The sequence below is a fragment of the Eptatretus burgeri genome, chromosome 17 (assembly GCF_056783735.1).
Source record: "Eptatretus burgeri isolate ZD-2024b chromosome 17, Ebu_testis_v1, whole genome shotgun sequence".
NCBI lineage: Eukaryota > Metazoa > Chordata > Myxini > Myxiniformes > Myxinidae > Eptatretus > Eptatretus burgeri.
In genome coordinates, this window is record NC_140977.1 from 3,450,136 (window position 1) to 3,474,636 (window position 24,501).

A 24,501-nucleotide genomic window follows, 5' to 3' on the forward strand; every position below is an offset into this window, starting at 1 on the left:
CAAAAAGTTATGGACGAAACTTTGTGGATGAGGTGGGTGGGTGAGAAGAGCAAGTTGATTAGATTTTCGTTCAGGTCGGAATCCAGATCCGGCCCTAGGGATTAACAATGTAAAGTAATCAGCCTGATGGAGGTATGCGCTCAACTTCGTGCCCTTCCAGTTGTCTTTAGTTTCCTGAGGAACTTCTAGGCTATAGTTCAGTTCTGCAGCACAAGTGATGTGGTCACCATCTTGGTTTTACCCAGAATCCTTTGACCAGTGGTGATGTCACTTCCAGAATAACTTCCTCAAGTTAGATGAGCATTGAGCGATGATTTTATTTTTTTTTCTTTCTTCTTCTCAAATAAAATGTCCATGTCAACCTCATACTTCCATCATATGTTCTACAGTAGAGGAAGAAGGAGAACAATTGGTGACCTAGCTAGTATGGTTAGTCGGGGTTTTGACATTGGATTGCCGAAAGGTGAACAAAAGCGAATGATGAGACATTAGCAGCGATGAAGTCAAACGGAACGAGTTGGATCGATTTCTCAAATGCTCTTGTGTGGACGAACCACTAAATTAGCGAGTAGTCTCTTTGCGTCATAGTATGTCTTGGTGGTTTTGCTTTGACTCCATTTGTCAAGTTAGAGAGTCGTGTCAAGAAACCCTTCAGGACGTCCTTTGTTTTGTCGAAGTTCTACCACTCTGCGGGCTTCACCAGAACTCACTGATTGAAGTTAATTTCTCAAAAACACTTTTCTGAGGGAGCATTACCCCCCCCCTCCACTGGGAGCCTCACCAATCGGAGAAGCATCGTCCGGCTCACAGTGTGGTCTTGCCTATTTCGGATCAATGCAGTTTGGTTGGTAAGCAAAGTTTGCACACCACCTGCCTCTCTGGTAGAAAAAGAGAAATTTTTCCATGAGATGACGGTGACTTCCAAATCTCCATGACGATATCCCATGGTTTCGTCACTCCGAATACTCACTGAACAAGTTGAGTGACCCACTCTGCACGTGTCCTGCTACATCCTTGGTTCTGACGTACGACGATCTGGTTTACACGGTGGTGGCCAAAAATATTGGCACCCTTTTTTCCTTTTTCAAATAACTCACAATTTTCTCGAAAAATAAGTTGAAATTGGCAAAAAGTATTTGGTCTCCACAATTCTTTATTTCACACAGTGACAAAAAATTCTGGCATCCAGTGCCAGAGGCAGCACAGCAACTCCAAAACATCACTGAACCTCCTCCATGTTTGACTGTCGGGAAGGCGTTCTTTTCTTTGAAGACTTCATTTTGTTATCTGTAAACTTGGAGATGATGTGCTTTACCAGAAAGCTCTAATTTGGTCTCATCTGTCCACAGGACATTCTCCCAGAAGGATTTTGGCAAACTCCAATCAGGCTTTCTTCTGTCTGTCTCTCTCTCACACATCAGTGGGGCCCTCCTGGGTCTCCTACCATAGAACCCCCTTTCATTGAGTTGGCGACGGATGGTGCGAGTTAACTGTCGTACCTTATGTCTGAAGGTCAGCTTGAATCTGGCAGTTGATCGATGTGCTTTCTCCACCATTCGAACGATCCTTCGCTGCAATCTTCGATCAAGTTTTCTCTTGCGGTCACCCACCAAGGAGGTTGTTTACAGTGACATTGGCCTTAAACTTCCTGATAACATTGTGGTGGACACAGGAATGTCAAGGTCTCTGGAGATGGACTTGTAGCATTGAGATTGTCCAATCTTGTGTCTGACCTCCTCAGACAAGTCTCTGGTTTTCTGTCTTTTCTCCGTGCTCATTGTGGTACACACAGTGACAAAAAAAACAGCAGAATGACTCCTTTTCTCCATTTAAACTGGTTGAATGAGTGATTTTTATATTGCAGGCACCTGCAACTCACCACAGGTGAGTTCAATTCCAAAGTAAAGGAGAATCACCTGCTTTAAATCTAATTATTTCTAACAACTTCTTAAAGGTGCCAATTATATCGTCCGGGCCATTTTTGGATTTGTGTGTGGAATAAAGCTAGGATTTAGGAAAATTTTCAGCTTTTTTTTTTTTGCTTTGTTCCACTGCAAACCAAAGAAATACATTTGTGGATAACAAAACATTTTTTAAAATTTCAACAATTTTCTGGAAGAAATGGTGTATTACCTGAAAAAAGTGTAAGGGTTCCAATAGTTTTGGCCATGACGGTACATGTTCCAATCCATCAGAACATTCCTTGGCCTGATAGGATGGCATGGAGGTATGCATACTCGTCTATAGGCTGTCAGGCCTGAGTATGAATCCTGACCCAGCTATAAACTGTCAGCCTGGTGTTTTACCAGTCGGGCAATTCATCAATGCGTGTGTCGTCCCTCGGGAGGATGTTCAACTGGACCTCCCATCTGTCAATATTTGTTGTTGGACGTTAAACATCCCATGGTGTCCTTCATGAAGAGTCGGCGAGCTTTCACCGGTACCCTGAACAAATGACAAATTCCTGCCCTAACCAGCAGAGGGCACTACATCAGCAGCACAGCCATGCCCCTCAGTAAATGATGCTACCCCGCAGCCCTGTGCTGCCCATGAATGGAGAAGCCGAAGAACATTGCTAAGTTGGGTGATTACCAAGGTTTTGGCTTCAGGTTTGTGTTTGGGATGAGGAATGCGTCGTTCACCATCGAGCAAGGTTGCCTTTTGCAAATAATCTTGGAGTTCAACAATTAATTATAAAACAAACATGGTGGGACTTTGAATCCCTCCATTGCATCCCAGTGTGCTCCGTATACGTCTCTCTCCGTCCGTCTCCTTCCTCTTGGATCACCTTTGGACACGAGGAATGTTGTGGACCCACACTTTGACCATCATTGAGGTTTCAACCCCTTTAGTCCGGAATCTCTCCAGTGTCCAGTTCCTGACCCGGATGGACATTGAATCAACAAGCTGAAGGAATTCTTCTCCAATAGACAGGTGATGTAATTCCCGGATGGGGTTTAGATCGATGGATGAATGTCCACTGTGGAAGAGCATGATGTGGAAAATAGTGACATGCCATCGTTGACGACCTTGTACCCCCATCATGGAAGGTCGTTGATGACCTTGTACCCCAAACTCCACCAGCAAGGAGGAGGTTGATAGGGTACGCTGAGACCCGAGGAGTGTTTTTTGAGGACACGGTTCACCTCGTTCACCCTTTTCTCCAAACAATGAAGGGATGGTTTGGAATGGCAATGTCACCATTCTTCAGGACTTGGTTGAGGAACAGGACACCGCAAGCACTTCTCTACCCAGGGCACATGGGTTTGTGCACATCAACCTGATGGGTCGGATTAGGCCATTGCATCAGGACCCCGACACAGCTCTTTTGTTTGAACAACCCGTCGGTCTTTCCCCGATCTCTCGGTGTGTAAATATATCCTCGTGTTTGGTGTGTATTAAAATTACAGCCATAAGGACACAAGGAAACCATTCAGATATTTAGCTCACGTCATCACTTAACTACGTATCCCGTAATTACTATTTCCAGCCATTAAAGCTCACAAGAGCCTACTTGTTCACAAGATGTTATTTCAATGTTCTCCTCTGCACCTGTTTGTGTATCTCTCTCTCTCTCTGTTTCTCTTACGCCATGACCTCAACGCTCCAAAAATGATCCTGACGTCACAATCCTGTGGGGTTATTGTTGCGCAGATTAGAAGAGAATGTGGATGAGTTTCTGATATAACGTGTCGTCGTGTTTGTGGACGAGGTTTGTATGTGTATGTGGATGAGGTGTTATTCCCTGTACGTGGACGAGGTGCGGTTCCTTGTAAATGAATATACAGTGACTATAGAAAGTGTACACCCCCTTTCAAAATTTTCACCTTTTGTTGCCTGATACGCTGGAATTAAATTGCATTAAATGAGACTTTTTCAACCTTTATTCGCACATCGTAACCCACGCCTTCCAAGTGAAAAATAAATTATACAAATATCCGAAAATTAATAATAAAATACAAAACTAGAATATGTTGGTTAGACAAGTTTCACCCCTTTATATTAGCAATTGTAAACTAGAAGGGCACTCGGAAGAGCGCACACCTCCGCCACGTAACGCCCGATCCACGACAACGTATCTGGCCCAACACATGTTTGAAATATCATGATATAAACGACTATATGGTTTATGGTCCTCTCTCTTAAAAGCGAAGAATCACTTGAAAAATTAAATAACTCATATCCAGATCCAGATTCGGATCAACAAAATTGAATCAATTCATCCTTGTCGTTACACACCCAACCTGCCCACCAAGTTTTGTCCGAATCCGTCCACAACTTTTTGAGATATCGTGCTATATATCGGTTTAGCCCCATCTCTCAACGGTGAAGAATCAATTTAAAAATTATATCAGATCCGGATCCGGTTCTTCACCAAAATCGAATCAGTTCGTCCTCGTCACACACCCAACCTGTCCACAAAATTTCATCCGGATCCGGATCCGTCCACAACTTTTTGAGATATGCTGTACACAAACAAAGACGAACAAACAAACAGAGAAGGGTGAAAACATGACCTTTCACCTTCGATGACAGAGGTAATGATCTCAGGTGTAACCAATCACCTTTAAAATCACACACCAAGTTAATTGGCTTCCACCTGTGATAAATTGTAGTGATTCTGATTATTTCAGGATTGAATCAACTGTTCCTGTTGGTTTCCTCTGCTGAGTCGTGCATTTCACGGCAAAGACTCAACCATGAGCACCAAAGAGCTTTCTGAAGACCTCTGGGATAAAGTTGTGGAAAGGCACAGATCAGGGGATGGGAATAAAAATATTTCAAAGGCCTTGAATATCCCTTGGAGCACAGTCAAGATAATCATGAAGAAGTGGAAGGCGTATCGTACCACCAAGACCCTGCCTAGATCAATCCGTTCCTCCAGACTGGATGACTAAGCAAGCAGGAGATTGATCAGAGAGAGAATCAAGAGGCCAATGGCAACTTTGACATCGCTATAAGCCTTTACGGTAAAGACTGATCACTGTGTGCATGTGACAACAATATCCCAAGCACTCCACAAGTCTCGCCTGTACGGTAGGGTGGCAAGGAGGAAGCCATTACTCAAAAAAGCCCACCTTGAATCCTATTTGAAGTATGCAAAACATAGGGGCAATATCCCTGGGAGCTCACCTGGTAGTGCACCACTGGTAGGCATGGATGACCCACAAAATATGTCACGGAGAAGAAAGTAAATACCGATGGGTTTTTTTTTTAATGCCATGAACAAACCTTAGTACATCACGGGTGATAAGGTGTGGTCAAGTTTCATCGGAAATGTGTGTCGTTTCAGAGAAGAAAACAAATCCCTATTTTGGGGGGCAACTCTGGTAGAACCCATGAGGGCCCGATATTTATTTTATTTATTTATTTAATGTCATGATCAAACGTTGGTAGATGCACAGCAATGAACATTGTGGTTAAGTTTCATCAAAATCGTGTGTGTCGTTTCACAGAAGTTGAAAGTATTTGTGGACGAACGGATATACCGACGGATGGACTGATGACGTGCCATCCCATAAGCTCCCCGGAACTATCATCCAGGTGAAGTAAAAAAAAACAAAAAACTCCAGAGATTCTGAAGTCACATGGTAAAAAGTTTTGTTGTCTGACGAAACCAAGATGGAACTTTTTGGCTTATATAAAAAATGTTACGTTTGGTGCAAATCCAACACAGGACATCACACAAAGAACACCATCCCTACTGTGAAACATGGTGGTGGCAGCACCATGTTATGGGGGATGTTTCTCATCAGCAGGGACTGGGGAACTTGTCAGGAGAGAAGTGAAAATGGATGGAGCAAAATACAGGAAAATCCTCCAAGAAAACCTGCTGTGCCCTCCACAAGAAAATTTAAATTGGGACGGAAGTTCACCTTTCATCATGACAAAGACCCAAAACACACAGCCAAAGCTACACTTGAGTGGCTAAAGAACAAAAAGACAAGAAGTCGTCATGCATAGCACGACACTTGCAAAATCCATAAAACAAATTTGACCTCAAAAATTAATTGGTGGTTGAATTCAATGACCAAATATGCAAATCCTCTTCAAATTTCAAGTCAATCGGATGAAAATTGAGGATTTTAGAAATCTCACCTAAGTTGTTGACCTTCCGCCTCTGTTGACGTTTAGACCTCAAAAACAACAGGCTTCTTTCTTCCTTTTTGACAAACTCCACCATGTGGTGAAGTTTCGTGAAGATTGGTTTTAAAATTGTGATCTGCAGGCGATAAACAGACAGACAGAATAACAAAATGGACTCTTCCAAAATCTTCCATTTTGCAAGTGATAAATGTCCTTGAGTGGCCTGGTCGGAGTCCCGACCTCAATCCAATCGAAAATTTGTGGCATGATTTGAAGATTGCTCTCCATCAACGCTCCAAACACAACTTCACTGAATTTGAACAGTTTTGTGTTGAAGAATGGGCAAACATTGTCCAATCAAGGTGTGCAAAGTTGGGAGAGACCTATCCCAACAGATTCACAGCTGTAATTGCTGCCAAAGGTGCTTCAACCAAGTATTAACTTCAGAGGTGGACACTCATCCAACCAAGATGTTCTAGTTTTGCATTTTTAGTTTTCTGATATTTGTAAACATTTGTTTTTCATTTGGAAGTTGTGGGTTACGGTGTGTATATTTAGGTGGAAAAAGTGTGATTTCATTCCAGGCTATAAGGTAACGAAAGGTGAACATTTTGAAAGGGGGGTGTAGACGTACTACAGGCACTGTAAATGAGGTGATATTCATTGTTTGTGAACGTGGACAAGGTGCTGTTCCTTGTTTGTGAATGTGGACGAGGTGCTGTTCCTTGTTTGTGAATGTGGACGAGGTGATGTTCCTTGTTTGTGAATGTGCACGAGGTGATGTTCCTTGTTTGTGAATGTGGACGAGGTGCTGTTCCTTGTTTGTGAATGTGAACGAGGTGATGCTCCTTGTTTGTGAATGTGGACGAGGTGCTGTTCCTTGTTTGTGAATGTGAACGAGGTGATGCTCCTTGTTTGTGAATGTGGACGAGGTGATGCTCCTTGTTTGTGAATGTGGACGAGGTGATGTTCCTTGTTTGTGAATGTGGACGAGGTGATGTTCCTTGTTTGTGAATGTGGACGAGGTGATGTTCCTTGTTTGTGAATGTGGACGAGGTGATGTTCCTTGTTTGTGAATGTGGATGAGGTGATGTTCCTTGTTTGTGAATGTGGACGAGGTGATGTTCCTTGTTTGTGAATGTGGACGAGGTGATGTTCCTTGTTTGTGAATGTGGACGAGGTGATGTTCCTTGTTTGTGAATGTGGACGAGGTGATGCTCCTTGTTTGTGAATGTGGACGAGGTGCTGTTCCTTGTTTGTGAATGTGGACGAGGTGCTGTTCCTTGTTTGTGAATGTGGACGAGGTGATGTTCCTTGTTTGTGAATGTGGATGAGGTGTTTTTGAGGACCATTGGGATTATTTCCTTTCTATTACCCGAATCGATCACACGTGACTCGGATAAGTGCAGTTCGGGCAACACAACAATTTAATTATCATACAGTTTGTGTGTGCAGGTGTGGTAGTGTGTATGTAGGTGTGGTAGTGTGTATGTAGGTGTGGTAGTGTGTATGTAGGTGTGGTAGTGTGCATGTGTGTGTATGTAGGTGTGATACAGCATGTGTGATACAGTATGTGTGTATGTAGATGTGATACAGTGTGTGTGTGTGTGTGTGTGTGTGTGTGTGTGTGTGTGTGTGTGTGTGTGTGTGTGTGTGTGTGTGTGTGTGTGTGTGTGTGTGTGTGTGTGTGTGTGTGTGTAGCTCGATGTGCAGGTTTTCAGGTTCTTGTGTTCGCAGCTCAATGGTATACAATCTGTGAGTGTATTAAGATGGGGATTCACAGCTGTGAAGTGGTGTGAGTGTGTACATTTGGAACACGAGGTGTTCCACTCCCACCCTCTCCTCTTCTCCCAGCACACACCCACTCTCTGTCACCCTCCATTAGCACAACCCCACCCAGCCTCCCTCCGGCCCAGATGTGTGTCTGCTTAGCATTTCCATCTTCTCACATCACAAAGGCTTCTCTGTGTGCTTTCGATGGGAGGAGGGAATGTGAGGGGAGAGGGGCGGGGGTGGCGGGAATTGGTGGAGAGGGAAAAGCAAAACCTGATACGAAGTCACATGAACATCGACATAACGAGCTGAACAATTTGTTGTGTTAAATAGTCGATGTAACCTGCACAAAGGAACCTTCAAAATGCATTCACAGGGGGGATTGGTTCTACCTTTACCTGGTGACGTGGAAACACCTGTTCCAGATGACGGTGAATGACCTGTCCCGAGTAATGTTGAAAGACCTGTCCAGGTGATGTTGAAGACCTGTCCAGGTGATGTTGAAGACCAGCTGCCCCGGATGACGATGAAAGTGCCTTTGGAGGATTGAAGCCACAGAATGTACATCGAGAAAGTCAGAGTTTGGTCACTTTACCTGGGTAAGGTGAACCCTCGGCGATGTGCATAGCCCAAAAGAACACGTGTTGAAGCTTGGGAGTGGCGGTAGCTGCGGAGTTGAGAGCATGAGGGGTTCAGCTTGGCTCGAGTCCCAAAATTCCAGGCGCCAAAGCTCGTTTTGGAGCTAAAACAAACATCACGAGAGGAAACTGCGTCTAGACATGGGGCAGGAGCCTGGATTAAACAGCGCTCACGTGATAATACACCACCTCGCTGGCACCCTTCCTTTTAGCCCCCCATTGGAAACTACTCTTCCTCGCGTTGCTCAGAAGGTCTGCCAAGGGGTCTCCATGAAATGGCTGTTGCTTTCTGACCAACCGTTAATTACAGGTTGGCGGTCCCTGAGAGCTCCGAGCATAACATGCGGTTAGAGGAAGCACAGGCAGAAACCACCTTACCACACCTGCTTGTGCAGGGTCCAATTATAAGGTGGTCATTGTGGGCAGATAACGAGCACCCAGATGTTCGTGAGGAGCCAATCAGTGTCATTGACCTTTGCAAGGATTTGGGAAAGTGGAGGATGGTGGAGGTCACGGGTCCAGTCCCGAGGGGTCTACGAAAGGGTCTCTTCATGAGAATGTCTCTTCGCAAAGAGGATCCAATATAATACAATTCAAACACCTTCTCGAACAAAGGTCTATCCAGGGTGGTCCTTGAGGTCTTGCCTGATATAATTGGTGGCCCTTTCCATCCTCTCTTCCAACTGGATTACCAGTGAGGTTCAGGACTGTGATTGAGGGTTTAGTTTCCTTGCCCCAACCAAGTGATGGGGTGTAAGTCAGTCCGGTCTTTTGACCACACTCATCCATGTCCGGACGCTACGGTAACGAGTGCCGGTCACTCGGACACCCCGCAACCCCATGTAAAGGCCATATATTTATTGCGTACACTGCAGTGGTGGTGGCTGGCTCGTAGTGATCATGCTCCTGTCCCCTCCAAAAGGGATCCACGAGAAGGCAGACAGACACAGACAGAAGGAGAACGTGGAGTCAGGAAAGGTTTCCTCCGGGAAGGACAGAATTGTTGAGATTTGAAAATGTGACTCAGCGGGTGTGGTTGTAGTTGTTAAGGGTCACACCCTTATAGCATGCCAACGTGAGCCAGCGGAGGGCTTATTGTCCTAAGGTTTATAATTGAGTGTTTCAAACTGATGGGGATGTGTGACGTGGACCGAGAAGTACCAAACACTGAAACAAACGGCTTTACAACACAATGATCATTTCATATATCATGATTACCATGATCATGGTTATCATTACCATTATCATGATCATGGTTATCATTACCATTATCAGGATCGGTATCACGGAAACAAGCCAGTGGAACCGTCCAGGTATTCCAGAAGTTTCCAAACGTTCGATATTCCAAGTATTTCAAGTTTCCGTGACCCTCAATCTCTGCTAAACGAAATGCATAAATAAACCAATCGATCGATAAGTCAATAAGTAATGATCCATGTACGTTTAGGATTCGTTCGAAACGCGAAAACTCTCACTTTCACGTTCCTGGAATATTTTCAAGTTTACATTTAACTTTGGAAACTTGAACTTACAACCCACCCAGACCTCATCGGTACTGATGGATAATCAAAAAACCTGCTTGATACTGATAGGTAATTGATAAACCTGATCGGTGTCGATAGGTAATCGATAAACCTGATCAGTGTCGATAAATAACCTATAAATATCGATAAACCTGACCGGTATCGATAAACCTGATCGGTATCGATTATAATCGATAAACCAAGTCTGTATTGATAGGCAATCAATAAACCTTCTCGATACCAAGAGATAATCGATAAACCTGATCGGTATAGATAGGTAATCGATAAACCTCAATACCGATAGATAATCGATAAACCTACTTGATATCGATAAACCTGATCAGTATATATAGGGAATCGATAAACCTCAATACCGATAGGTAATCGATAAACCTGATCAGTATATATAGGTAATCGATAAACCTCCAATACCGATAGATGATCAATAAACTTGATGAGTATATATAGGTAATCGATAAACTTCAATACCGATAGATAATCGATAAACCTACTTGATATCGATAAACCTGATCAGTATATATAGGTAATCGATAAACCTCCATACCGATAGATAATCGATAAACCTGATCAGTATATTTCGGGAATCGATAAACCTCAATACCGATAGATAATCGATAAACCTGATCAGTATATATAGGGAATCGATAAACCTCCAATACCGATAGATAATCAATAAACCTGATGAGTATATGGGTAATCGATAAACCTCAATACCGATAGATAATCGATAAACCGACTTGATATCGATAAACCTGATCAGTATACATAGGTAATCGATAAACCTCCATACCGATAGATAATCGATAAACCTGATCAGTATATATAGAGCATCGATAAACCTCAATACCGATAGATAATCGATAAACCTGATCAGTATATAGAGGGAATCGATAAACCTCAATACCGATAGATAATCAATAAACCTGATGAGTATATGGGTAATCGATAAACCTCAATACCGATAGATAATCGATAAACCTGATCAGTATATATAGGGAATCGATAAACTTCAATACCGATAGGTAATCGATAAACCTACTTGATATCGATAAACCTGATCGGAATAGATAAGTAATTGATACACCTTCTCAATACCGATAGGTAATCGATAAACCTGATCAGTATATATAGGGAATCGATAAACCTCAATACCGATAGATAATCGATAAACCTGATCAGTATATATAAGGAATCGATAAACCTCAATACCGATAGATAATCGATAAACCTACTTGATATCGATAAACCTGATCGGAATAGATAAGTAATTGATACACCTCAATACCGATGGGTAATCGATAAACCTGATCAGTATATAGAGGGAATCGATAAACCTCAATACCGATAGATAATCGATAAACCTGATCAGTATATATAGGGAATCGATAAACCTCAATACCGATAAGTAATCGATAAACCTACTTGATATCGATAAACCTGATCGGAATAGATAAGTAATTGATACACCTCAATACCGATAGGTAATCGATAAACGTGATTGGTATAGATCGGTAATCGATAAACCTTGATACCGAAAGATAATCGATAAACCTGCTTGCTATCGATAAACCTTCTCGATACCGATAAGTAATCGATAAACTTGCTTGATATCGATAAACCCGATCGGTACCGATAAGTAATCGATAAACTTGCTTGATATCGATAAACCTTCTCGATACCGATAAGTAATCGATAAACTTGCTTGATATCGATAAACCTGAACGGTACCGATAGGTAATTGATAAAACGAGTGTTTCTTTATCGCACAGTCGAGTCATTTGGTAAACACATGAGGTATGAGGAGGGAATGGTGAGACTTTCAAACGAACATTTAGGATGACGGACAGATTGGCAACATCAGCCACCCCCACCCCCCACACAGACTCCCTCCCCCCCTAACTCCTCTCTCTCAACCCCTTCCCCAACTCTATCTCACCCCCCACCCCAAGCGCTTCTGAAATCCCACACCCATACTCCCTTACAACCCCTCCCTCACACCCTCTGAACCCCGAGCCCGACTCCCTTCCAAACTGCCCCCCATCTCCCTTCCAACCTCCCACCCACCAACTTTATATAACCCCCAACTCCCTCCCAAACCACTTCCTAAACTCCCTGCCAAGCCCCCCACAACTTCCTTCAAAACCACCCCTCACTCCTTCCCAACCTCCAACCCCTCCCCCTCCCCAGCCGAAACTCCCTCCCAACCCCTGCCTCCCAACTCCCTCTCAAACCACTCCCTAAACTCCCTGCCACCCCCCAAAACATCCTCCAAAACCACCCCTCACTCCTTCCCAACCTCCAATCACCACCCCCCCCTCCCCAGCCGAAACTCCCTCCCAACTTTTCCTCCCCCAAAGACTCCTGGCTCGTTTACCATGTTACTGCTCCATGACATGCAATACACTTGCACACACGTGATGGTGTGAACAGAGCAGCATGCTTGGTGATGTGCAGCATGTACGGTTTGAAACTCGAAAACTTTACAATCATTTCTTCAATGACGTCATTAGCATCGCAGCTTATTTCAGTGAAATTGTAATTTACTGTTTATATACAGAGACCAGGCTCGTGGAAGAGCGAGAACACAGAACGGATCATGAGCAACGCAACAAAAGGAACGGCAGAAAGAAAGGGGGGTAATGCCAACAACAGGGATGGACAAAATGGACGGACAAGGTGGATAAATCAGGAACATTTGGGGGTGCGGGTGGTTCATGATGAATCAATAATAAAAAACCAATTACTGCATCGTACACACAAAAAGGAGCTCGACATAACAACACACACACACACACACACACACACACACACAAACACATAAACGTATACACACACACACATACCCATACATAGACACACACACACACATACATACACACACACACACACACACACACATACAAACATGCAAACACACACACAAACACATAAACGTATACACACACACACATACCCATACATAGACACACACACACACACATACATACACTCGTACATATGCATACACACATACATACAGACACACATACACATACATACGCACACAAAAAACATACATACATACAAACATACATACATACACAAACACACATACACATACATACATATAAACACACACACACATACATATAAACACACACACATACACGAACATACAAACACACATACACATACATGCATATAAACACACACACACACACACACACACACACACACACACACACACACACACACACGTGCATACAAACACACATACACATACGTACATATAAACACACACGTACATTCATATATATACAAACACATACACATACACACATACACACATATACACACACACGTACAAACACACACACATATACATATAAGCACACACATACACAAACATATAAACACACACACATACAAACACACATACACACACACGTCCATATAAACACACACACATACATACATACATACATACAAACACACAAACACACACATACATACACACACATACATACAAACACACACATACAAACACACACATACAAACACACACATACACATACAGTGGGGAGAACAAGTATTTGATGCACTGCCGATTTTGCAGGTTTTCCCACTTACAAAGCACGTAGAGGTCTGTAATTTTTTATCATAGGTACACTTCAACTGTGAAAGACAGAATCTAAAACAAAAATCCTGAAAATCACATTGTATGATTTTAAAATAATTAATTTGCATTTTATTGCATGAAATAAGTATTTGATCACAGACCAACCAGGAAGAATTCCGGCTCTCACAGACCTGTTAGTTTTGTCTTTAAGAAGCCCTCCCATTCTCCACTCATTACCTGTATTAACTGCACCTGTTTGAACTCGTTATCTGCATAAAAGACAGCTGTCCACACTCAATCAATCAGACTCCAATGGGCAAGACCAGAGAGCTGTCTTAGGACATCAGGGACAAAATTGTAGACTTGCACAATGCTGGGATGGGCTACAGGACAAGAGGCAAGCAGCTTGGTGAGAAGGCAACAACTGTTGGTGCAAATATTAGGAAATGGAAGAAGTTCAAGATAACAGTCAATCTCCCTCGGTCTGGGGCACCATGCAAGATCTCACCTCGTGGAGCCTCAATGATCATGAGAAAGGTGAGGGATCAGCCCAGAACTACACGGCAGGACCTGGTGAATGACCTGAATAGAGCTGGGACTACAGTATCAAAGAAAACCATAAGTAACACACTACGCCGTCATGGATTAAAATCCTGCATCGCACAAAAGGTCCCTCTGCTAAAGCCAGCGCATGTCCAGGCCCGTCTGAAGTTTGCCAATGACCATCTGGATGATCCAGAGAAGGAATGGGAGAAGGTCATGTGGTCTGATGAGACCAAAATAGAGTTTAAACTCCACTCGCCGTGTTTGGAGGAAGAAGGATGAGTACAACCCCAAGAACACCATCCCAACCGTGATGCATGGAGGTGGAAACATCATTCTTTGGGGATGCTTATCTGCAAAGGGGACAGGACGACTGCACCATATTGAGGGGAGGATGGATGGGGCCATGTATCGCGAGATCTTGCCCAACAACCTCCTTCGCTCAACAAGAGCATTGAAGATGGGGCGTGGCTGGGTCTTCCAGCATGACAACGACTCGAAACACACAGCCAGGGCAACTAAGGAGTGGCTCCGTAAGAAGCATCTCAAAGTCCTGGAGTGGCCGAGCCAGTCTCCAGACCTGATCCCAATAGAAAATCTTTGGAGGGAGCTGAAAGTCTGTGTTGCCCAACGACAGCCCCGAAACCTGAAGGATCTGGAGAAGATCTGTATGGAGGAGTGGGCCAAAATCCCTGCTGCAGTTTTTGCAAACCTGGTTAAGAACTATAGGAAACGTCTGATCTCTGTGATTGCAAACAAAGGTTTCTGCACCAAATATTAAGTTCTGTTTTTCTGATGTATCAAATACTTATTTCATGGAACAAAATGCAAATTAATTATTTAAAAATCATACAATGTGATTTTCAGGATTTTTGTTTTAGATTCCGTCTTTCACAGTTGAAGTGTACCTATGATAAAAATTACAGACCTCTACGTGCTTCGTAAGTGGGAAAACCTGCAAAATCTGCAGTGTATCAAATACTTGTTCTCCCCACTGTACATACAAACACACACACATACATATACATACATACAGACAAAACACATACACATACATACAAACACACATATACATACAAACACACATACACATACATACAAACACACACCCACACACACACATACATACAACCGCACATCCATACATACATACAAACATACACACACATACACATACATACAAACACACACAAACATACACATACAAACACACACACATACATACACATACACATACATATACACACATACATATACAAAGACACACACACATACACACACATACATACACACATACACATACATACACACATACAAAGATACACACACATACATACACATACACACACACATACACATACATACAAACACACACATACACATAAAAACACACACATACACATACATACAAACACACACATTCACACACATATACAAACAAACACATACACATTCACAAACACACACATACAAACAAACACGTACACATACAAACAAACACATACACATTCACAAACACACACATACACACATACATACAAACACACATACATACACACACCAACACACACATACATACACATACAAACAAACACATACATACAAATACACATACACATATACACACATACATACATACATACAAACACACACACAAACATTTATTGGTGTAAATTATTCATCCCTTATGTGTGACCGGGGTTGTGGACTCGCTGTTTGGAGAGGTTCTGGGCTGAAAGGATCCAAACCTCGATGATAAACGTTGCCCAGCTGATGATCCGGGCAGTTGGAAAATCAGTAAATTGTTTGTAAGTTCAGGTTATAACTTCAAAGAAAATAACTTTTGTAAGTGCAAAACAGGACCTAATGTATCCATGTTTGTGTGTTTATACACGTGTTTTTGTATGGATGTGTATGTATGTGTGCACGTGTGGGGTGTGTATGTGTGTACGACTGTACGTGTGTTTTGTGTGTGTGCACGACTGTACGTGTGTTTTGTGTGTGTGCGTGTTTTTGCATGTTTGCATGTTTATGTGTTTGTGTGTGTGTGTCCTCCATAACTCCAAAACCATGAAACCAAGCAGCCTGAAACTTTGCATGCCGACTACGGGAACTCCAAGGAAGTGCAAGAATGAAAACGGGTGTGAGGGTTAATTAAAACACCACTTTTGAAGATAATTAATGGCCTTATTAAATTAGTAGGAAATACAACCCGTCGCTTTGCTGACGGAGGTGTGAAGAGGAGGGGGATGGAGATAGAGAGATTGAGAGGGAGGGGGAGATGGGGAGAGGCGGGAGGGGAAGCAAGGAGCGAGTGAAGAAGGGGAAACTATGAAGGGGAAACTAGGAAGGGGAGAAGAGTGAGGAAGGGGGTGGAGGTGGGGAGAGAAACACCTCACGAAACGTTGCTATACACTGCGGGAGGGAGGGGAGAGGGAGAGAGAGAGAGAGAGAGAGAGAGAGAGAGAGAGAGAGAGAGAGAGAGAGAGAGAGAGAGAGAGAGAGAGAGAGAGAGAGAGAGAGAGAGAGAGAGAGAGAGAGAGAGAGAGAGAGAGAGAGAGAGAGAGAGAGAGAGAGAGAGAGAGAGAGAGAGAGAGAGAGAGAGAGAGAGAGAGAGAGAGAGAGAGAGAGAGAGAGAGAGAGAGAGAGAGAGAGAGAGAGAGAGAGAGAGAGAGAGAGAGAGAGAGAGAGAGAGAGAGAGAGAGAGAGAGAGAGAGAGAGAGAGAGAGAGAGAGAGAGAGAGAGAGAGAGAGAGAGAGAGAGAGAGAGAGAGAGAGAGAGAGAGAGAGAGAGAGAGAGAGAGAGAGAGAGAGAGAGAGAGAGAGAGAGAGAGAGAGAGAGAGAGAGAGAGAGAGAGAGAGAGAGAGAGAGAGAGAGAGAGAGAGAGAGAGAGAGAGAGAGAGAGAGAGAGAGAGAGAGAGAGAGAGAGAGAGAGAGAGAGACAGAGAGACAGAGAGAGACAGACAGAGAGAGACAGAGAGAGACAGAGAGAGACAGAGAGAGACAGAGAGAGACAGAGACAGAGAGACAGAGAGAGAGAGAGAGAGAGAGAGAGAGAGACAGAGACAGAGACAGAGACAGAGACAGAGACAGAGACAGAGACAGAGACAGAGAGAGAGAGAGAGAGAGAGAGAGAGAGACAGACAGAGAGCGACAGAGGTGTGAGAGGAGAATGCTGCATTTTATTCGGAAGGGGGAGCGAGGAGGGGACAGACAAAGAGAGTGGGGGGTGGGGGGCAGGAGGAAAAAAAAATAGAGATAGGTGAGGGGTGGAGGTGGGTTTAGCAAAGAGAGTGATATGTTACGCTTAATGACCGAATGCAAATAAAAAAAAACTCATTTTAAAACAGCTATACACACAACTACACAACATAGTTTTAATGTCGTCTGCTGGCACATCTGCAAAAACTATGACATTCCAGTTCAAGAAAATTTGTGGGAAAATGAACCAAAAGCATGGACTTACAACATTGAAGTACCGCTCATATTGGACCGATTGATCCCTTCAAGCATGAACATCAAAAACAAAGCATTGCGACCAGATATCACACTGAGGTGCAAAAAAAGAAAGAAGAAGGCATTGCTAATTGAGGTATTAATAGCAGTGATTTTAGACTAAACAATGCAGAAATCAAGAAAATGACCAAATACCAAGACCTCAAGAATGAAGTGAAAAGATCCTGGAAGCTGAAGAATGCCAAAGTTGTGCCAGTGATGACGAAGAACCTCATGGGAATGATGAAGAAGAACCTCATAGATATATTAAAAATTATCCCTGAGAATATTATTACAAATGAAATACAGTTGGAAGCCGTCCAGGGCTAAATAATAATCCTGAAGAGAGCCCTCGGCACAAAACTTTGAAAACAGAAAACTTCACAACTTGGTCCATGAATCATGACCCCCTTACCGTAATGAAGGTGGACACTTTGAGTCCACCCTGGGAGGACTCTATTCCACATTCTGAAACCCACATATGTCGATACCAATCAACGACACGCACGCACACACACACACACACACACACACACACACACACACACACACACACACACACACACACACACACACACACACACACACACACACACACACACACACACTAGTAATGTACCCCATTTCATTAAATCCTGTACTACTACCCAACCCCCCCCCCCTTCTCCACAACTCCCACTGCCAAATGCAAGTTGACAACCCCTCTCCCCTCACGCTTACCTCCTCTCAAAACCCTTCCGAACCCCCAAACCGCTCCCCTTCCCCCTCTCTTCTTTGCTCCCACACCCCCTCCCAGAGTGTATAGTGACGTTTGGTGAGGCGATGCTCTCTCTACCTCCCATTTTTCGCTCTTTCCCCCTTCCTCGCTCCCCCAACTCTCCTTGCTCCCCCCTCCCTCTCCTCTCTCCTGCCTATCTCTATCTCCCTCACTCTTCCACCCCTCCCCTCATCTCCTCCCCCTATGTTAAGGGGATTATTTAGGACTGATGGTTTAGTTTTTAATTTAAAACAGCTTCTCCAGAGTGTAGTATGTATGAATCGATTTGGAATGAGCTGACCTGAGGGGTGCAAAGGTCTCTACATATTCGAGCATGCATGCATACAGGCCTTTGCCATGTCGATAGGATAGGTTTTAAATGCTCACACCCAGTTTTTTATACTTTATCTTTGTCATGAAGTCTTTGTCATTAAGTCTTTGTTATAAAGTTTTTGTAATGAAGTCTTTGCTATGAAGTCTGTAATAAAGTCTTTGTTATGACATCTTTGTTATAAAGTCTTTGTCATGAAGTCTTTGTGATGAAGTCTTTGTTATAAAGTCTTTGTTATAAAGTCTTAGTGGAGAAGTCTCAGTCATGAAGTCTTTGTTATGAAGTCCTTGTTATAAAGGCTTAGTAATGAAGTCTGTAATAAAGTCTTTGTGATGACATCTTTGTTTTAAAGTCTTATTAATGAAGTCTTTGTTATAAATTCTTTGTTATAAAGTCTTTATTATAAAGTCTTAGTAATGCAGTCTTTGTTATAAAGTCTTTGCTATGGAGTCTGTAATAAAGTCTTTGTTTTGACATCTTTGTTATAAAGTGTTTGTTATAAAGTCTTAGTAATTAAATCTTTGTGATAAAGTCTTTTTTATATGAAGCCTTAGTCGTGAAGTCTTTGCTATAAAGTATTAATAATGAAGTCTTTGTTAAGTTTTTTTTTTTATAAAGTCTTTGTAATGAAGTCTTTGTGATGAAATCTTTGTTATAAAGCCTTTGCTATGAAGTCTGTAATAAAGTCATTGTTTTGACATCTTTGTTATAAAGTCTTTATTATAAAGTCTTAGTAATGAAGTCTGTAATAAAGTCTTTGTTTTGACATCTTTGTTATAAAGTGTTTGTTATAAAGTCTTAGTTATGAAATCTTTGTGATAGTCTTTTTTATATAAAGCCTTAGTCATGAAGTCTTTGCTATAAAGTCTTAATAATGAAGTCTTTGTTATGAAGTTTTTTTTTATAAAGTCTTTGTAATGAGGTCTTTGTGATGACGACGTGTTTGCTGCTAAGTCTTAGTCAATTATTTGTGATTAAGTCTTCGGAATGAAGTCTTTGCTATATAGTCTAAGTAATGAAGTTTTTTTTTTTTGAAGTCTTTGCTCTGAAGTCTTTGTGATAAAGTCTTTGTTATAAAGTCTTTGTTATGAAGTCTGTTACAAAGTCTTTGTTATAAAGTGTTAGTAATGAAGTCTTTGCTATGAAGTCTGTAATAAAGTCTTTGTTATAAAGTCTAAGTCAAGAATTTTTGTGATAAAGTGTTTTTTATGAAGTCTTAGTCATGAAGTCTTTGTTATGAAGTCTGTTATAAAAGACTTTATCTTTGTTATAAAGTATTAGTAATGAAGTGTTTGTTGGAATTCCTTTGTTGACATTTTTGTTCATTAACCAATAAAATGAAGAGCATTGATGAAGGGCATCTTCAAAAATGAAGAAGACAAAAATGAAGAGCATCTTCATTAAATGAAGTGCATTGTTTTTCTCAATGCCGTTTCACTTGCAAGTCCAGGAACGCTCATTGATGAAACCAAGGAAGTTGCCATACCGAGAACGGCGCAACTGCTTCTTGTTCTGCAAAGGAAGCGTTTACATTTTTTTATAATACATATAAAGCTGTCTCTAATTATCGCCAAACTTATATCAATAACATGTTTAACTATTAACACCTGTACTTATATTGTTGACACTCACCTGGTTGATTGTAACTGTTTGTAAATAAAAGATGACTCAAACCCCCTAGGAACTCTGGCAATTCGTTTTGATAGCCGTGGACCAAGACCTGAAAGGTTTTAGTGGATTTTCGGGTCTTTTGTGCCTTTATGATCAAACAAACTTCATTTCTGATCATTTGGTGATCCCTTTGGCCAAACTTGTCCAACTGATGTATCAGACACATCCATGAGGGAAAGGTCACAGGTGACCCCCAAATCATTGTTTTGCACATACTGCCCCCTTTGGGTAGTGGTTCATTGCAATATCGTGTGGAGACCCCTTGGAACAACATCACACACTTTCTTTGTTCGTGAGCTCTGAGCGCTGTTTGCCTGTTCTTTTCACATGATGACCCAAATTTATGGGTGTAAATAGATCCATAGTCGAGACCATCGGACACCTATAATGATACACATGTAATAGACCCCAAAGGATGAAGCTCAGTGAAGTTATCTGGTTAGACCATTGTACACCTTTAAAGGTACGCCATTCACGTGTAATAGACCACAATAGTCGAAGCTCATAGAAGTTCACCAGTTAGATAACCGGACACCTTTTAGGGTACACGGTCCATGTGTAGTAAACCCCAACATAGGAAACTCAGTGAAGTTCTCCCGTTAAACCATTGTACACCTTCAAGGCTGCATGGTACATGCGTAACAACCTGTAATGGACGAAGCTCAGGGACGTTTACCTGTTCGATCGCCGTACACCTTTTCGGGCACACAGTCCATGCGTAATAGACCCCGATAGAAGAGGCTCGGTGAAGTTCTCCAGTTAGACCGTCAGACACATTTAATGGTCTACGGTCCATGTGTGATATACCGCAATAGATGAGGCCCAGAGAAGTACTCCATGGCGTTTCCCACGGATGAGCCGCAGGAGTCTGTCGTTATGGTGGGAGGGACCGAGGGGGTTTAACTCCCAATTCGTCCCCGTCCTGCTCACGCCCGGCTCAGAGGCTAGGGCAGAGCCACACAAGTCGTGGAATCTCCGCACCCGACGAGCGAGGAACCCCGGTTGTGGATCTGGAGCCAGATGCCTTCGGATTCGGACTCGGACTCGGCACGGTGAGCCAGGCGCATTCGGCGGCAGTTCCGGGTGGGAGTTGATGTGTGGCTACTTATTGCAGGTCTTAAGTTCGCACGGACTGCACAATTAGGGACAATGACGTGTTATCTTCACATATCGCGAGGGAGTTACAGATGTCGAGTTTCGTAGTCTCAGAAATTATAAGACGTCTCTCTGTGTATCTGTGATGTCATAAGCTAGCTTTAACATGGAGTCTAAGTGTCTGTGATGTCATAAGTTAGCTCTAACAGTGAGGCTAAGTGTCTGTAAGGGTATAAATTAGCTTTAACAGTGAGGATAAATGTCTGTAAGGGTATACGTTAGCTTTAACAGTGAGGATCTGTGTCTGTGAGGGTATAAGGTAGCTTCAACAGTGAGGATAAATGTCTGTAAGGGTATACGTTAGCTTTAACAGAGAAGCTAAGTGTCTGTGAGGGTATAAGGTAGCTTCAACAGTGAGGATAAGTGTCTGTAAGGGTATAAGTTAGCTTTAACAGGGAGTCTAAGTGTCTGTAAGGGTATACGTTAGCTTTAACAAGGAGTCTAAGTGTCTGTAAGGGTATAAGTTAGCTTTAACAGGGAGTCTAAGTGTCTGTGAGGGTATAAGTTAGCTTTAACAGGGAGTCTAAGTGTCTGTAAGGGTATAAGTTAGCTTTAACAGGGAATGTGAGTGTCTGTAAGGGTATACGTTAGCTTTAACAGAGTCGAAGTGTCTGTGAGGGTATAAGTTAGCTTTAGCAGGGAGTATAAGTGTTTGTAAGGGTATAAATTAGCTTTAACAGGGAGTGTAAGTGTCTGTAAGGGTATAAGTTAGCTTTAACAGGGAGTATGAGTGTCTGTAAGGGTATAAGTTAGCTTTAACAGGGAGTCGAAGTGTCTGTAATGGTATAAGTTAGCTTTAACAGGGAGTCTAAGTGTCTGTAATGGTGTAAGTTAGCTTTAACAGTGATCAAAGTTTCCTTTATCTTGCATGTTAACTTTAACAGTAAGTCTTATGTTCTAAGTTATCCTCTAATAGTATGTTTGTGAGTTTATGTCATAAGTTATCTTCCAACAGTATGTTTGTGAGTTTATGTCATAAGTTATCCTCTAACAGTATGTTTGTGAGTTTATGTTAGAAGTTATCCTCCAAAAGTATATTTATGAGTTTATGATGTTATAAGTTATCCTCTAACAGTATATTTCTGACTTTATGATGTTATAAGTTATCCTCTAACAGTATATTTATGATGTTATAAGTTATCCTCTAACAGTATATTTGAGTTTATGATGTTATAAGTTATCCTCTAACAGTATATTTGAGTTTATGATGTTATAAGTTATCCTCTAACAGTATATTTATGAGTTTATGATGTTATAAGTTATCCTCTAACAGTATATTTATGAGTTTATGATGTTATAAGTTATCCTCTAACAGTATATTTATGATGTTATAAGTTATCCTCTAACAGTATATTTAGGAGTTTATGATGTTATAAGTTATCCTCTAACAGTATATTTAGGAGTTTATGATGTTATAAGTTATCCTCTAACAGTATATTTATGAGTTCATGTTATAACTTATCCTCTAACAGTATATTTCAGAGTTTATGATGTTAGAAGTTATCCTCTAACAGTATATTTAGGAGTTTATGTTATAACTTATCCTCTAACAGTAAATTTAGGAATTTGTGATGTTATATGTTATCCTCTTACAGTATATTTCTGAGTTTATGATGTTATAAGTTAACCTCTAACAGTATATTTATGAGTTTATGATGTTATAAGTTACCCTCTCACAGTATATTTATGAGTTTATGATGTTATAAGTTATCCTCTAACAGTATATTTATGAGTTTATGAAGTTACATTCAGGGGCTACCCGGCACTGCCTGGCCTGGTTAGCTTTTTCCGGCGATGTTTTCGGGATGTGTTGGACTTTGAAAAACGATGGAGTTATTGGCCTCGTGATGGTTATCTTGTGCCTGTGAGCCGGCGGCAGCACTGCCTGACCGCACATCCAAATGTACACTTTATAGCGACCTTTGGTAGCCTCAAAATGGACATCAAGGCCAACGAGTGTTAGATTAAACCCTTGGCCAGATTCTGAAATACCTACACCCAAAATTCGGGACCTCCAGATGCTACGGTTCGACTGTGGAAGAATAACATTCAAACATAAAGAACGCACAAACAAACGCACAGATGTCTTTAGCTGACAGTAATTCTGTTTGTAATTGTCCATGTAAGTAAGTGCATCACACAGGTAACGGTTTTTATCAAGTAATCAATACGTGTGTGTGTGTGTGTGTGTGTGTGTGTGTGTGTGTGTGTGTGTGTGTGTGTGTGTGTGTGTGTGTGTGTGTGTGTGTGTGTGTGTGTGTGTGTGTGTGTGTGTGTGTGTGTGTGTGTGTGTGTGTGTGTGTGTGTGTGTGTGTGTGTGTAACTATGTGAATCGATTTGTGCCGATGTTTCTGTTTTAAGTGCAAAAGTAATTTTTTGTCTGAGAATGATTTTATGAGTCGTGAAGCGATTCAAGTTACAATTTTGTGAGTGAGTACAAGAGTAAGGTTCTTTCTGGGAATCAGTGAGTGTGTTTGTTCGTTTCTCAATAAGCCTGTGAATGTGCATCTGTGAGTCTTAAATGTGTTCTCAGTGAGGTGTACATGAGTACGTGTTGTGAACGCGTGTCTGCAAAAAAAAAAAAGAATAAAAACATAAGAATGAAATGGTTCGTTTTATCTTCCATCAAGGATCACAAGATGCTCACGTTTCAGGCTTTACCAATCACGGAGCAAAAGAGCTGTACACGGAACAGCCAGTTTGTGCTTGTTGAGTTACGTGTGTGTGTGCATATATATATATATATATATATATATATATATATATATATATATATATATATATATATATATATATATATATGAGTCTCTAAGCTGATTTGTTACCCTCATCAGAGGTCAGGGTATTGCATTTGGGTCCCACTTGTCTGTGTGTTTGTCTGCACAGCACGTGAGTATGCATCTTAATTA

At 41.9% G+C, this 24,501-nt stretch overlaps 2 protein-coding genes across 3 annotated transcripts in view; one reads left to right on the forward strand and one right to left on the reverse strand.

Moving 5' to 3' along the window:
• The window catches only part of DCAF13 (DDB1 and CUL4 associated factor 13), a 58,336-nt gene extending 52,137 nt beyond the window's left edge, over window positions 1-6,199 (reverse strand). Inside the window, exon 1 of the mRNA XM_085862810.1 lies at window positions 6,100-6,199. Coding sequence (XP_085718936.1) covers window positions 6,100-6,184 — 85 coding nt within the window. The 5' untranslated portion in view covers window positions 6,185-6,199. The remainder of the gene's footprint in view (window positions 1-6,099) is intronic.
• The window catches only part of LOC147009127 (uncharacterized), a 63,241-nt gene continuing 42,963 nt past the window's right edge, over window positions 4,224-24,501 (forward strand). Inside the window, exon 1 of one of the 2 annotated variants that reach the window (XM_085862762.1) lies at window positions 4,224-5,544. The gene's annotated coding sequence lies outside the window, so the exon portion shown is untranslated. Of the gene's footprint in view, window positions 5,545-21,367; window positions 21,490-24,501 lie in introns of those variants that run through there. The other variant, XM_085862761.1, reaches the window with a different exon arrangement.